Below are 16,887 nucleotides of genomic sequence, written 5' to 3'. Positions count from 1 at the left end.
AGGCCTAAGCGTATGATATCTTGGGAAAGCATTTTGTGACACAATGGGATGTTATACCATTGTAAGATACTCTAGTCATATATACATAGGAATAGGATTTGGGTTTAAGGTTTTTGCTTTCTTTTTACTTATGAATGTCTTGTGGATTTGTGCTGTGGCTAGAAATAATGAAATTGTTAAAGTTGTACTTTCCTATAATGCTTTAGGGTTTAATATGTCAGGATATGATTTAACTGATTGTGCTGTTTAGCTTCCGCTGAAGGGCTGGATATAGGTTACAAGATGTTTGATTTGTGCCTGTTGACTTACTTCTGTCACCACATTGTGAAATGAGATAGCCAATACAGCCTTAAAATAGGAAGCGGTACAATAAACAAGTTGGTATCTGGAGTTTTGTATGAACTCTCATTTCTTGGGCTCTTATTCATAATAACATTTGTCATGTTATAATGAATCATCTAGGACTGTGGGTGAGACTTGTGGTCCATGAAGATCTTGAGCCTTCCTTAACAATTTGTACAGCCAGGATCAAAAGGATCGACAAAGGTTATGTTTCTAACCAGAGATAAATGGCAAATAGCATTTATTCCTAAGTACAACCCACTGATTAAAGACACTGCTTGTGGCTGGGTTTGGTTGAATACAATAAAAGGATTACACAGCAACCATTTCTGGTTTTGTCAGATACAAAGTGTCTTACAACTTTAATTGAGGCAAGTTACTTCAAGCAATGGTTCTGGAAATTAACTGACTGGCTAAAGCTTAAGCTACAGCATGAACTGGTGTTCCTGCCCGCTGCCCCATACCCCTGCAACCCAGGGGCAAAAGATATAACATTTTAAATAAAGAAATCTGTCGGTGTAGCAATTATCTTTTCATTGTAATGACAGTCTGTCAATACCCTGTCATTTTTATTCACTCCAGATTCAAGTTTATGTTTTTTTGCTACTGAATAATATTGAATTGACAATTGTAATCTTTCATTATATATCTATAAACTTTCTGAAACCGATGATGAGGAATACATTTATATTAAAATCCTAGTGATGAATGATAACTGCTCACATATATTAAGGTTACTGCTGAAGCCGAGAAATGATAAATGTAATTTTAAACACATATTTCCCACATACTACAAACAATAGACTACCCAGTCTTTCAGTTTCTGACAATAAATGAAATGAATTACAGTAATAAGTGGCTATGCTTAAATTCATTTTTCAAAAAGATTCAGCAGGTAAACAAACCTGTTAGACTTTAAGAAAAATATAGTTACAATTTAGAATCAACCATAATGTTGTTAAATTATTATTTATGCATGAGTTTGCTTATCTCATCCTTTGTGTGCTCTAGGATTTTTATATTCTAAGTACATCTGGGATGCTAATACTATGAACAGGGAGTAGCTCATTAATATTTCCCACCCCCCAGGGATATTATTTTAAAAATGTCAAGGGTATCACTGTTATGTTACAGTGAGGCACAATTCCCTTCATACTTACTGTTTTCAGCAAACAGCTGGTGAACAACTCATGGTCACCTTTACTAAAATTGAAAAAAAAAAGGCCCTAACATCATAATATAGAAAGGATTGCAGAAGCTACTTGTGTGCCCATTTGCTGTGCAACATCTTTAAAAACTACAAATCTCTGTACTCCTAAAATGTTCCACTGCACATTAAATAGATTGACCTATTTGTCTTGATATATAATGAATTTTACTGTTTAAAGCTGCGGCATTCATTTGGTGCACTGGTATCACAAAACAATTCTACCATGGAGTGGTATGACTCAAAATCTGATCTAGCATTCTACAGATACTGAGCTTCTGATTTCAGCTGGGCCATCAATAGAAAGTGCTGAACTGCATGGTGTTATTTCTACAAAGGGAGCAAGAGAAAAATCCAAGATGAAGGCGAGCATTTCTAATTGTAACAGAGTGATAGCAGAGAGATGCCAATGAACACCTGGATTCAATTGCTCAGAAAGGCATAGTGGACATACAAGTAGTAAAAGTAAAAAAAAAGTGAAAATAAAAGGCTTTACAATTGTTATTTTACTTAGTTTGGGTATTCTAACTTTCACAACAAAACCATCAAATGTTTAGTTAAGTCATCTGCTGAAAAGGGGGAAAGGCAAGTTAGTTTTAGTGTTAAGTCATGCTGTCACCATTGTGTCAGATGCACAATGTTGCATAATTGTTTTTTCTTACCATATATTATTTGTACTCAGTTTTCATTTAGTAAGCAGATTTAGCATTCTCTATTGCTAATGTGTTGTGCAACCTATAGCTAAATTTCTTTGTGAGGTAGTTTGGAAAGTGATTTGTAGTTTAAAACTAAGCTTTTCCTCAGATAAGCTTGGATTAGCTTTTCATAATAGCATTATTCACATTAATCTCTCTGCATGACCTCTTTAAATGAGTTTTGTTACATCTTCTGCAAGTATAATTCCAGTTACCAGGCTGGCTCGGACTAGATTTAGAAATTGTGCTTGAAGTAGAGTGCTTTGGAAAATTATGCAATTTCTTTACCCATCTTTTCTTCTTCATTTGGGGGATGAGGACAAGGCCAGCATTTATCGTTAATCCCTAACTGCCCTTGAGAAGATTGTGGTGAGTCAGGGTGGCTTGTTAGGCCATTTCAGAAGGCAGCTAAGAATCAATCACACTACTGTGGTTCTGGAGTCACATACAGGGCTGACCAGGTAAGGATAGCAGGTCTCCTTCCCTGATGGACATTAGTGAAGCAGGTTTTTTTTTAAAAAAAGGGCAATCCAGTAGTTTTCATGGTCACAATGCAGGTACTTTTTATTCTAGATTTTATTAAAGTCATTGAACTTAAATTCCCCAGCTGGCAGGGTAGGATTTGAACTCATGTCTCTGGATAATTAGGCCAGGCCTCTGGATTACTAGTTCAGTAAAATAACCACTATGCTACAGTACTGTGGAGTGCAAACCAGTTTTAAGTCCTATTGTTTTCCCCATTACCATTTTTGCACTTATAAAATCTACCAAGCTAATACCAATGATTTAGTTTTAGGTTCCCTTATACACTGGTATTTTGTTCTCTTTCTCTACTATGACTATCATCTGAGTTGAGATTTCAGTCCAGTACTGAGTGAATGCTGCACTGAAGTGGTATCTTCTTTTGGACAAGAGGCTAACCCAAGGTCTGGTCCATTATGTTCAAATGGATATTCAAGCTGATGGAGCTATTTGAAGCAGAACGGGGAAGTTACCCTGTCCAACAATTTATTGTTCAATCAACACTAAAAAACAAAATCAATGGGTCATTTATTTCATTGCTGCTTGTGTCAGAACTGATTTCCGAAGAAGAGTGATATTGGACTCGAAGCGTTAATTTAGTTTCTCTCTCCACAGATGCTGCCAGACCGCTGAGTTTTTCCAACATTTTCTGTTTTTATTTCAGATCTCCAGCATCTGCAGTATTTTGATTTCATTGTAAAAGGTGCTGTTTTCTGTACTAAACAATCCTAAACACTAGGATATTGCTGAAAAGAGAGATTTGTTGCAAGAGAGACTGTTGCTGAGGCTTTTTGGCACAAGTCTCTCTTTTCAGCAATAAACACCACGAGATCGAAATACCAGAGGTTCTCGTTTTAATTCCAGCAGAACACTCAGGAAAAAGTTAGTCACCATACTATGCCAGATCGCTGCTGTTCTTGGAAGACTTATCTTTCCTGTAACAGAATATCTGTCCATCCTTACAAGGCAAATGATGCAGAAAAGCAAGCCAGGGCAGATATGTCCTCAGCTGGGAGTTCTCCCTCCTCATACTGGAAGGGGACCTCACATAATAGCAACAGGGTGTGCCCCATTAGTGGAGCTGCACAAACACATATGTGGGCCCCACTGGCAGATTGCCGGGTTAAGCAACCTGGACTCCTGAAGAATCTTCAACTGTTTTAATAAAATACTGTAAATTGGCTCTCTTGTTCAGAAGCAATCACTGGTATGGTTAGGGATGATCAATAAATGCTGGTCTTGCCAGTGATGCTCACATTTCATCTGAAAGGATAAAAACAAGGAAAGTCCTGGGAACCCAACCCCACAGGTAGGCTGGCACTGGAGATGCAAACGTCTAACCAATGAAAATGAGCTGCTTTCCAATCAACCATGTGACTTCTGGCAGGGGCTGTGCTGGAGGACTACTGAGTCTGATTCCATTGTAAACGCCTGGATTACAACTCAAGAAATTTCACAGCCCCAATTCACTTCACACATTTTTTTTGCAGGATAATATGAAGTTTTTATTGGGAAGTTGAAATAGTTGTAATTTAATTTTATGCAAGATGTATTCATCCATCACTGAAGTTTAAAACAGTTGTTCATATGTCAAGTAGTTAGATATTGAATTTCAATAGGAAAGAATGAACTGGTCTAATGTTTACTAACATGGGTGAGAAACAGGTGTCTGGAACATTGGCTGTAAGGGACAGTTCAGTGAGTATGACTATGTCAAGCTGTTGCTTGACTAGTCTGTGGGGCAGCTCTTCCAGTTTTGACACAAGCCCCAGGTGCCAGTAAGGAGGACTTTGTAGGGTCAACAGGGTGCAGAGTACCTTTGCCGTTTCCAGTTTCACAGGTTGATATTGAGTGTTCTGTCCAGTTTTATGCCCTATTGACTTTTCTGTAGCAATTTGGTACAACTGAGTGGCTTGCTAGGCCATTTCTGAGGGTAGTTAAGAGTCAACCACGTGTGGATTTGGAGCAACATGTAGGCCAGACCAGGTAAGAATGGCAGATTTCCTTCCCTAAAGGGCATTAGTGAACCAGATGGGTTTTTACGACAATCTGCCGTAACTATGTTCCTAAATTTTGTTAGTATTCATATCTTGAATTATTTAAATGTTACTGTACAATATAAATGACAGTGCTAAATTGGGATTTTCATTGAGGAAATTAAACCTCTTACAAAAATCCTGGGTTAGTCAGCCTGTGATGCAATAGATTAGATGATGCTTTTCATCGCTAGATTCAAATCTCACTAGACAGACTGTTGGCTATTAAGATTACTGTGTCAAATTAGTTTGGGCACTAGCTAGCTGGCACTTCACAAAGAAAGTTATTCTAATTCAGGGTGGTGGCCATGAAAAATTGAAAGTGTCATCAATTTGTGGTGCTTTTCTGAGGTGGGAATGAGGGTACATAGTAGGAGTACTTAGTGCTGATACTGGGTGCCTAAAAATAGGAATGAAACTATGCAACTTACTAGCTACCTTCATGAAAAATTCATAAAGGGGCTAAATAGTACTTAGGTTATTAGAGATAGAAAGGTACATGCCATTTCTTTGTTGCTGCACATATACAATCTTCCCTCTACTATATCACCTAGGATTAGGCTTCCCCATGAGGTTATCAAGGTTTAAATTTGTACACTTTTCTTTACCATAGTCAGAAACTAATGAACTATGATGAGGTGTTGGCAGGTACAATGGTGGGAAATTTATGGTGAAACCAAAATGGTATAATCTATGCTCTGAGACATTTTATTCTAAGTGTAAAAGGAACAGGCAACATCAAAGCTAAAATGACCTGTTAAACAAGTGTAGTCCTTTGCAACTATGTGGATTTAAATTTAATTCATATGCCATGCCATCTGTGAGTCATTTAATCTTACATTTATATCAATTATGTTCAGTATTTTGAACAATATACAGTACCAGTGCAAGCAGATGCTATGTAACAGGACAGCCCATTAGTTCCTGATAGGACACAGCATGGGCAGATGCGTCCAACCTGCAGCCCTCAGGCAAAGTACAGCTCCTAAATCCTGGTAAGCCAGCACTCAAAGTCCAGGTTATTCAGTCATATTTACTGATTTGCCCTGTTTGAATTTTGTGATTTGGAGGTCTGTTCCTCCCGATTCACAAAAGCAGTTTTGATGACAGCTGCTTCAGGTCACCATCTCATTCCCCCCCCACAACTACCAACAGACCTATCTTATTCTGGTCCAGAAACTCACTAGGCTGCGTGATATTATGGAGGCTTGGAATCACCAGGTAGCTCCTGGGTACTGGTTACTTGCTCACAGCGCACCAGCTAAATGCTAGTAGGAACATAGGAGCAGGATTAGGCCATTTGGCCCCTTGAGCCTGCTCTGCCATTCAACTAGATCATGACTGATTTTCTATCTCAACGCTATCTTCCTGCACTATCCTTGCATCCCTTGATTTCATTGATATTTAGAAATCTATCAACCTCTGCTTTGAACATACTCAAAGACTAAGCCTCCACATGCCCCTGGGGTAAGGAATTTAAAAGATTCACCACTCTCTGACTAAAGAAATTCTTCCTCATCTCGGTCCCAAATGCCCTACCTCTTATCCAGAGACTGCGTCCCCTGGTTCTAGACCACCCCAGCCAGGGGAAACATCCTTCCTGTATCCACCCTATAGAGCCCTGTAAGAATTTTGTACACTTCAATGAGATCAACTCTCATTCTTCTAAACTCTAGAGAGAATACAGGGCCAGTCTCCTCAATCTTTCCTCATAGGATAATCCCACCATTCCAGGGATTAGTTCTAGTGAACCTTCATTGCACTCACTCTATGGCACAAATATCCTTCTTTAGGTAACGAGGCCAAAACTGCACCCAACGCTCCAGGTGCAGTCTCACCAAGGTTCTATGTAACTGCAGCAAGACTTCTTTACTCGTATACTCAAATACTCTTGCAACAAAGGCTAACATACTATTTGTCTTCCTAATTGCTTGTTGCACCTGCATGTTAGCTTTCAGCTATGAACAAGAACACCCAGGTGCCTCTGGATGACAACAATATTTCCCAATCTCTCCCCATTTAAGAAATACTCTGCATTTCTATTTTTCCTACCAAAGTGGATAACTTCACATTTTTCCACATTATATTCCATCTGCCATGTTCTTGTTCACTCACTTCGTCTGTCTAAATAAGACCTTTAAAATAGATTCAATCGTCCAATCTCCTGGCTAGTTGCCGGAAGGCCACTCAGGATGAAAATCTTTCTAAACGTGGTCCCATGTGGCTTTGAGGTATGCACCGATCAGGCCCATGAAGGAAAAAAGCTTGAACACCTTTGCTGCAGGCTAAAGTCATCGATAGAAGTGTGGAGTGCATTAAATTTGATCACCTAATACAGCATGCAATATGCATTCACAAAAGTTTTGCATCTTTTATATAACTGGGCCCGTCTGAGCATAAGGCCCATTAATCTGATTTACGGGTTCAATTATACATTCAATTGTTGTAGCATCTGCCATTTCAAAAAGGATGCTTGGAACTCAGAACATAGGAATGTTGTGCAGGACTGGTAAAGGCCACTGGAGTTCACATGGAGCTCCTAGTGATGGTAATTATCTCATTACTGATCTTTTTTATACTAAGATAGACCAGGGAACACCAAACTTCATGGGAGAAATAAAAATGATTAAATTCAGGAAAATATATCTAATGGCAATTTAAGGAGATACTGACTGGCTGTGGTAGAGATTTGCAGCTAAACAGAATTATATTTTCTAATAGATAATGTATTTTCATTTTATGTGGACACTTTCCTCAAACATAGCTGATCAAGTTTTCAAGTTTACACCTACAAGCATCTTCACTGCATTGTTCACAATACAAAGCAAATATTTCCAGCAGCTTTGAAGCAAAGATGTATCGGGAGACTATGTAAGGAACATATCTTTATTTCTGTTGGGCTATTGTAAAGAACGTATTTTTTATTCCTGTTGAACTGTGGAGTTAAATCTACAATGGCTGCAGTTTGAAAGACATGTCTACTGGGACAGGATGAGAGATATATACAATGTTGCAGACCTGGAACAGAGTGTACCATGAAAGACAGGATGGTGCTGGAAAAGAGTCCTGGATCAAGGGAGCTGCCTGACAACAGCAGTTTAATTGGCTCGTGACCAGGTGACCAGGTTTTGTGTGAGAAACAGTACAGCCGATTAGCTCCTTGCCTGATAGGAACAAGGCCTAAAACTTCTTTCTCCTGTGTGTGGAAGATTCCAGTAATTTCAATAATAGCTAGCTGGCTTTTCTTCTCGTATCTATATAACCTGCTCTCTCTGTGAAAACCCATGTCAAGAGGCAAAGGGGAAAATCACTGTTAGAGACATTGAAAGGCAAGTGCTCAACCAGTGAACTAAATACTGAAAGTGCTGGAACACCACCTCGTGTCATCAACAAGAAAAGGAATTTTGAAGACATCAATCAAAATCAACCTATCGAGCCCTGTACTCCGGAATTGGTGCTATTCAACTGTTATATCCCACCCTTAAAATCCATGTTTTGTGTGTTGTATGTGTGTGTATAGGGGTTTAAGAAGGGGGTAGAATTTAAGTATAGTGTTAGAAATTAGTAGTTCATATTTCTTTCTTTTGCCACTGGTTAATGCCAGTTTGTTCAATAAACGGTTATTTACTTATTAATTTTACAAACCTGATGCTTGTATAGTTAACCTAAATTAAACAGTTAGGTAGAATTGGGGCAATCTGATGGCTTGCTCAAGCTTTTCACATTTATCACAGCTCAGGGAACAGTGGGGTTGATATTACAGCGCACTATCCCCAGTGGGTCATGACAACTAGCTGAAAGATGCCAACATCTGGAGTTCTAAAAATAGGAATTTGATTGTTTCCTGAAAATGTGTGACCAAGTTTCTTATCCATTGGAGATTAAATATTTTAATTTGTTAAACTGAAAATTATATTGCCAGGCATTAAAACCACAAATACATTTACAGTACCACACAGGCCAAAACAACTACAGTCAATAGCTTCTTCATTTGTGAGTGCATATTCAATACCAAGTTTCTTTTAAACTTTAAAATTACTACCAGATCATAGTGTAAAATGCCTTATTCACTGTGGATAGCTGGTGTATTGAGAGTGTTTCTATGCTTGAACTTATTAAAATTAAAATAATGAAATTGATGTAAATACAAGTTATGCATTTCTTTATATTCCAATGACAATTAAAAAAGCATATATTTTAATTCTCTCTTCAGTTCACCAAGATTCCTCCACATCTAAAGTAAATCTTTATAAACATAACATAAGAAATATCAGTAGATAATAAGCAAATGGTGGATGAAATGAACAAATATTTTGCTTCTGTCTTCACTATCAAGGGTACAAAAATATTCCAGTAACAGCTGTAAATCAGGAGGTGGGAGGGAGAGGGGAACTTGGTGAAATTACAATTACTAGGGAAGTGGTACTGAGCAAACTAATGGAGATGTAGGCTGACAAGTCTCTGTGTTCTGATGGACTTCACATTAGGGTCTTAAAAGAGGTGGCCAATGAGGTAGAAGTGCGTTGGTGTTAATTCTCCAAAATTCCCCAGATTCTGAAAAGGTTCCATTAGACTGGAAATAGCAAAATATAACTGCTCTGTTCAAGAAGGGAGAGGGGCAGAAAATAGGAAACTATAGGCCAGTTAGCTTGACATCTGTTGTGGGGAATCAATCATTGAGGAGGTTATAGCTGGGCATTTAGAGAAACTCAAGGTAATCGAGAAGAGTCAGCATGGTTTTGTGAAAGGAAAATCATGTTTAACCAATTTATTGGAGTTCTTTGAAGGAGTGACATGAGCTGTGGATAAAGGGGAGCCTGTAGATGCGCTGTACTTGGATTTCCAGAAGGCATTTGATAAGGTGCCACATCAAAGGATATTGCAGAAAATAAAAGCTCATGGTGTTAGGGGTAACGTATTAGCATGGATAGAAGATTGGCTGGCTGGCAGAAAACAGAGTGTGCATAAATGGCTCTTTTTCTGATTGGCAGGATGTGACAAGTGGATTCTCACAGGAGTCTGTGTTGGGGCCTCAGCTTTTTACAATTTATATCAATGACTTAGATGAGGGGAGTAAAGGCATGATAACTAAATTTGCAGATAACACAAAGATAGGTAGGAAAGTATGTTGTGAAGGGGACAAAAGGAGGTTGCAGACAGTTAGAGATAGGTTGAGTGAGTGGGTAAAAATGTGGCAGATGGAGTATAATGTGAAGTTGTTTACTTTGTCAGGAAGAATAAAAATGCAGAGTATTACCTAAGCGGAGAATGGCTGCAGAATTCCGAGCTGCAGAGAGATCTAGGTGTTTTAGTGCATGAGTCCCAAAAAGTTAGTATGCAGGTACAGCAAGTAACTAAGAGGGCTAATGGAATGCTATCCTCTATTACGAGAGGAATTGAACATAAAAGGATGTTATGCTTCAGTTATGCGTAGCATTGGTGAGATCACATCAAATAGTGTGCGCAGTTTTGGTCTCCTTATTTAAGGAAAGATGTAAATGCATTGGAGACGGTTTAGACGAGGTTTACTGGATTGATACCTAGAATGAGCGGGTTGTCTTAAGAGGACAGGTTGGACAGGCTGGGCTTGTTTCCACTGGAGTTTAGAAGAGTGAGGGGTGACTTGATTGAAGTAAAAAAGAACCTGAATGGTATTGACAAAGTGGACATGGAAAGGATGTTTCCTCTTGTGGATGAGTCCAGAACCAGGGGTCACTGTTTTAAAATTAGGGGTTGCCCTTTCAGGACGGACACGAGGAGAAATTTTTTCTCTCAGAGCTGTGCGGCTTTGGACCTCTCTGCCTCAGGAGGTGCCTGGGGTGGGGGTCATTGAATATTTTTAAGGCGGAGGTAGATAGATTCTTGTTAGGCAAGGGAGTCAAAGGTTATCAGAGTAGATGGGAATGTGAAATTTGAAACACAAACAGATCAGCCATTATCTTAATGAATGGCAGAGCAGGCTCCTGTTTTGTATGTTTGTATGAGGAGTAGGACATTAGGCCCCTCCTAGCCCACTCTGCCAGTCAATAAAATCATGGCTGATCTGATGTGGCCTTAACTCCACTTTCATGCCTGTCTCCCATAATCCCTGACTCCCCTGTCAATCAAAAATTATTTAACTCAACCTTGAATATATTCAATTACCCAGCTTCTACTGCTCTCTATGAAAGAGAATTCCAAAAACTAACAACCCTCTGAGAGAAGAAATTCCTCCTCATCACCATCTTAATTGGGAGGTGCCTTCTTTAGAACTGTGTTCCCAAGTTCTAGATTTCCCCTAATAGGGGAAACATTCTCTCTGCATCTACCCTGTCATGGCGGCTTAGAATCTGAAATGTTTTAATAAGATCACCTCTCATTCTTCTAAACTCCAATGAGTATAGGCCCAACCTGCTCAATCGTTCCTCATAATATAACCCCTTCATCCCAGGAATCAGCCTAGTGAATCTCTTCTGAACTGCCTCCAATGCAAGTATGTCCCTCCTTAATTAAGGTGGCTAAAACTGCCCACAGTACTCTATGTGCGGCCTCAACAAAGCCCTGTACAGTTGTAGAAAGACTTCCCTAATTTTATACTCCGTCTGCCTTGCATTAAAGGCCTACAGTCCAACAAAAATTAGTTCCTACTTTTGTTTTTATGTAAAGAATATACATTGAAAATTGTGGTTTAAATAAATCTGTCTCCATTTCTTGAGCACTCTTACTTTGGACAGGAATGGAAAAAAATAAAGGTTAGAATTCATAACAAAGACAAAGCCTGTTAGATTAATTCATCACTATATTCAAATCTGTCTCACGGAAAATCTGTCTCAATCAGCCTCTTCTGACTGTTGGCTTATTAGAGGCTAGCAATCTTGCAGCGAGTAACTCACCTCCTGACTCTCCAAAGCCTGTCCACCATCTACAAGGGACAAGTCAAGAGTGTGATGGAACACTCTCCACTTGCCTGGACGAATGCAGCTCCAACAACACAAGAGGCTCGGCACCATCTAGGATAAAGCAGCCCACTTGATTGGCACCCTCCACAAACATTCACTCCCTCTGCCACTGACAGCAGAGTGTACCATCTGTAAGATATACTGCAGGAACTCACCAAGCCTTAGACAGCACCTTCCAAACCCACAACCACTACCATCTAAAAGGACAAGGGCAGCAAATGCATGGGAACACCACCATCTGGAAGTTCCCCTTCAAGCTACTCACCATCCTGACTTAGAAATATATCAGCATTCCTTCACTGTCACTGGGTCAAAATCCAGGAACTCTCTCCCTAATAGCACTGTAGGTGTTCCTACACCACATGGACTGCAGCGGTTCAAGAAGGCAGCTCACCACCACCACCTTCTCAAGGGCAATTAGGGATGGGCTGGCCTAGCCAGTGACGCCCACATCCCATGAATGAATAAAAAAAACTCACTGATGAATAAAAGTGAATAAAGGCTAAAAGATTCCTGGTTATTGAAATACCACCTGTACTGAACAGTATTTTAGCACCTTTTCAACATAGCTGTCATTCACCTCAACACTTTGAAAATTACACCAAATAAAGTAAACTAAGATTATAGATTAAAACATTCATCATGTAAGAAATTTTGCGAGGAGCCTTGCAGTTTTCAAATTGGGTATTACAAGAATTTGCAACATATGTATGCTTAAATATATACATGTACACATATATAAAAGTCTAATACACTACTAGAATTCAGAGGTTAAACAAACCATTTTGAAAATAAAGATTACCTTCCTATTAATATTTTAAAATACTCTTAAGACCTGCAATTGCAAAGGCACTATAATAAGCTACATACAGTACCTGCTAATGCCCACTCGCCAGAGCTGTGAGAATGCCCACTATAATACAGGATGTAGGTGTCATGTCTGGGTCCATCGGAAGTACGCAAATCAAGAAATGCCTTTACTTTTGATTGAAGAGTGTCAAAAGAAAAACCACTGGTGGAGTAGTCACAGCCATAAGTCTCTATCATGTGATATGCAAAAAATCGTTGGACAGAACTTAACATGGCTGTCGACCTTAGATTCAATTCTTGCACATGTTCAGGAGGGAGGAGTGTTGGCTGACCATCAGGACTACAAGAAAGCAAATATAAAGGATATTTAAAAATTAACTAAAAATATAGAAAATAATAGTGAGTTTGTCTATGTTGCACTTCAAAATTTGATTAAAAAGTCATTGTTTGTTCTCAATTCATTTAAGTCATTTCATAGCTGACACTTTAAATAATAGTACAATTTGAAAGCTCTGCCACATGTGTGGCATATTCATTCAGAGCAACTTCACTGGCTTGGGCAAATTCGCATGATGGAAGAAGGTCGCATAAACTGATGAATTTCTGTATGGCGAGGTAGATGTAGCCAGAAGACCAACAGGGCGTCCAAAGCTCCACCTCAAGGATGCTTGCAAGCATGACATGAACGTTCTAAATATCAATTTTCACATTTGGGAGATGCTATTCGAGGAAAATGGTGACATCGCCTGTGGGATGGCGTGCGCCATTATGTCAGTCAGTGGCAAAAGTGGCATGGCAACAGGCATGAACACTGCAAACAACTCACAATGACACCTGAAAACCACTTCATTGTGTCACCTGTGGCAGAGCTTGTCTCTCACGGATTGGTCTCTTCAGCCATCAGCAAAAGTGCACCATATGAAGCTATCCCATCCACAATGGATTTGATTTGCTGAATGTCCATCATCTTGCATGGGTTTAAGGATCCCAACAACCACTCGTTTCAGTTGAATGAACACTTAAAGTCTCATTAGTTGCAACTATTTTCTTTCTGCTGTTACTTAAATATAGACATTTGGTTTGGAATGGCAGACTACAGTAGGTGGCTGCCATACCAGATTCATAGAGGTTATTCCATCTTCCAATGCAGGAGCTGTATGCTTACAGGTCAGGCCATATGTCAGAGTTCATGCACCAAACTTTAGTAATAAATTTCAATTTAAAGTCACTGGACCAGAAGGTATAAAGTCTGATTTTCCTAACTGTTAGCCCAACACTCTTAAGGTCAGGAGAAAAGGGAATTGAAGGTTTCTGGGGGGAATAGGGAGTCAGAGGTGAGGCTGGCTGTACGTGCAACATATGCAAGTCTGACAGCTATGTTAGTAACAGGAGGGGGTGCCTCTGAAATAAAAACATAAAATGTCGGAAATACGTAGGAGGTCAGGTAGCATCTGTGGACAGAAAGAGAGTTGATGTTTCAGGCTGATGACCTCTCAGTGTTTCAAAGGCGGGAACAAACTTCTGGGTTCAAGGGATATTAAGTTACTTAGGCTTTACTGTAAGTTTATAGAGTACAATATGAACTCAAAAGTGCGATTGCATTGTAACACACTTCTAACAAAGGAACACATTTCTAACAAAAGTATTACCTTATTTAGCAAGTCTACTTTCTAAAGCAGCCACTACGTTTGCTAGTTATCTAAATTGTCTAAACACTAGTTATACAGAATTTTGTATTCCATTTTTGATCAATGTTTATGGAAAAGATAGCAATGGTTAAATGCTACATAATATAACAGAGTAACAGTCAACAGGCTGAAGTAGTAGTGCAAAATGGCAATAATTATGATTACAAGATTACAAACAGCAAATGCATTGATCAGGTTAGAATAATTGTTTGTTTCTATTGTAGTTCTTAATATAGAACAATACCTGCAGTAATTTGTAGGAATTACAATTGCATATCCTACACATGTTCCTCCTAAACAGTTACCCAATTCATGGAAAAGACCATGAGCTAAGGATTCCAAAGGTAAAACAATAAGGAACACACTCATAAAGGACCCATTTGTTGGCTGTAGAAAATAGAAAGAAAAATATTTCATTTTAGACATCAGAATATTTGTAACATACAAGTTGAAACATACAAGGCTAAAAGACGGTTAACCATCAACATCATAAATCACTAGATACTAAACACAAACAAGTTACTTTTTACTATAAAGCAACACTTGTTCTATAACCTTTGCAGTATAAATCCAGATATTATTAGCAACCTTAAAATATGTACATCACCCTCCAGAAATAACTGCGTCACCACAATCCTCAGCCCCCCACTAAGAAACAACATCTGACTCTGGTACGCCATGTTAGAATCTATCTGTCCATCATGGCAGGGTGGCACCTGGCCCATTATATTCACACTCACACAATTGCAGGGAGGAGGCTGCTGGAGCAATGAAGCTGTGGTGGTGTAACTAATGCACAATAATTACATTAAAGTCACATTTTATTAAGCCCATATGATTTGTTTGAAGGGTTTTTCTATAAATAAATGTAGAAGGAACACATTTGTGTTTAACAGTGATGCTTGCTATAGACTTTGCAATAGATATTGCAAATTTTAAAATCCATTTATCTCCATGGCATAAATTATTTTCTTTGTGATATGTATAATTAAATTTAAAAAGATGAAATAGAAAAATTATCAAAGTGCACTGCTGTGATATCAAAGCATTATCATACTTTTAAAGCAATTTGCATGAACTCTTCATTTTATTTAAATGTGGCATTTGAAACTCAGCAACTGCAATTAATATGTTCAAAAACAGTACTTTCATATTTATGGCTTATGTATGGCCATGCAATATTTTCAAAAAGATTCAAGCCTTATTTAAAAAGTAAATAATTCAACTAAAATGCTCATCCCAAGTACTTTGATGTCCTTAAATTTAGTTCCTTTAGTCATAAATAAATTCAGGTTGGTTTTTCCAAATTATCAGCGTTTAATTAAAATCTTGGTAAGCAATCTTTTTAATTCTAAAACAATTCATGAAAGCACCTTTGCTGCTACTTAATTCAGTTGTAAAATGTCAAAATATGTTTCAGTCTCATTTGAATAAAGTAACAACCTTAAATAATTGGTCAGGGCCAAATGGGTATTTTTGAATTAATTGTATCGACCAAGGTCAGTGAATAAAAATTACACATTAAAGCACATCTGTTCAAATTTAATTAACGAAAATGAGTTTGTATTAAAACAATTCACAGAAGTGTATTATATATTTTTTAATATAGAACAACCAAAGTGCAGCAGCTCGGAGTTGACAAAACCTCACTGACTACTTTTCTTGTTCAAATAGTTCCCAGTGGAATGTTGCTCATCTTACTGTTATTTATACCCATTTTCCTGAAGTGTCTTTTTTCAAGACCAGGGGATAGAACTATATCCGAATTGCCAGCCATATGGCTTGCAAGCTCTGAGTGCAAGCCAATCCATTGTCCTCTCAAAGTCAGTAATCAATTATACAATATTTGTAAAATGAAAAGGTCATTACACATGTGAGCAGAGGACACTGAAATAACCAGAAGGATGAGAGAAAAGCAGCTGGATTGGTGAACGGTGGACCAGGTAACATGCTGAGACCAAGGAAAGTTGATACAGATATTGCACCGCAGACCAGGGATGTGAGCATTAGCTTGGCACTTGTAGCTTTAATGGCAACTGAGTTTTTATTCTGGTAGTTGTCATGTTTATCACCCTGCATTGATTCTTTTAATAGTTTTCCCATTTATTTTACTCCTCTGATTCCCTGTTGTCAGGTATCATTTTTTGAACAAAGAGGCAGAAGTGAACTATCCCTAGGTCTCTCCCAATATCACTTTATCTGGCTTCTAAAATTTGAAGAAGAATAATGCGAGTCAACACACCATTTGCTTCTCCACCTCAGTGAATACTTGTTGAAAATTAATTGATAATTTAAAAAAAAGTTGATATTGCTGAATAAAAGAGACATGCTGTTGAAGCATTAGCAATCAGCACCCTTTTCTCATGCATTATGAATAGTTGTTTCCTTTGAAACTTGGCATTCTTGCGTCTGTCCTGATGAGTGTAAGCCAAAAAGCTTTAACAGCATGTCTCTTTTTTCAGCAATATTCAAGTTCTACACAACCAAGCGACTATCTGTATACAAAATGATTTCATTAGGTACCAGAGTAACTATTAACATTTTTAAAACCTCTTATTAAAAAACAGAAGTTTATGCATTATGTATTTTCATAATGCATTTAAAATAAAAGTTCAATGGGGATAATGAATATTCAAGCATGCTTATTGA

General features: G+C 38.3%; 1 protein-coding gene across 3 annotated transcripts in view; it reads right to left on the bottom strand.

Moving 5' to 3' along the window:
* tmem168b (transmembrane protein 168b) overlaps window positions 1-16,887 on the bottom strand; it is a 36,720-nt gene that overhangs the window by 8,723 nt on the left and 11,110 nt on the right. For all 3 annotated transcript variants that reach the window (XM_078568082.1, XM_078568083.1, XM_078568084.1), the window contains 2 exons: window positions 14,483-14,625; window positions 12,616-12,890 (listed from right to left, as the gene is read on the bottom strand). In XM_078568082.1, the coding sequence (XP_078424208.1) occupies window positions 12,616-12,890; window positions 14,483-14,625 (418 nt within the window). The remainder of the gene's footprint in view (window positions 1-12,615; window positions 12,891-14,482; window positions 14,626-16,887) is intronic.

The sequence above is a fragment of the Cetorhinus maximus genome, chromosome 22 (genome assembly GCF_964194155.1).
Source record: "Cetorhinus maximus chromosome 22, sCetMax3.hap1.1, whole genome shotgun sequence".
Taxonomy (NCBI): Eukaryota; Metazoa; Chordata; class Chondrichthyes; order Lamniformes; family Cetorhinidae; genus Cetorhinus; species Cetorhinus maximus.
The sequence above is the reverse complement of the archived record's forward strand: the minus strand, read 5'-3'. Positions and strand labels throughout refer to the sequence as shown.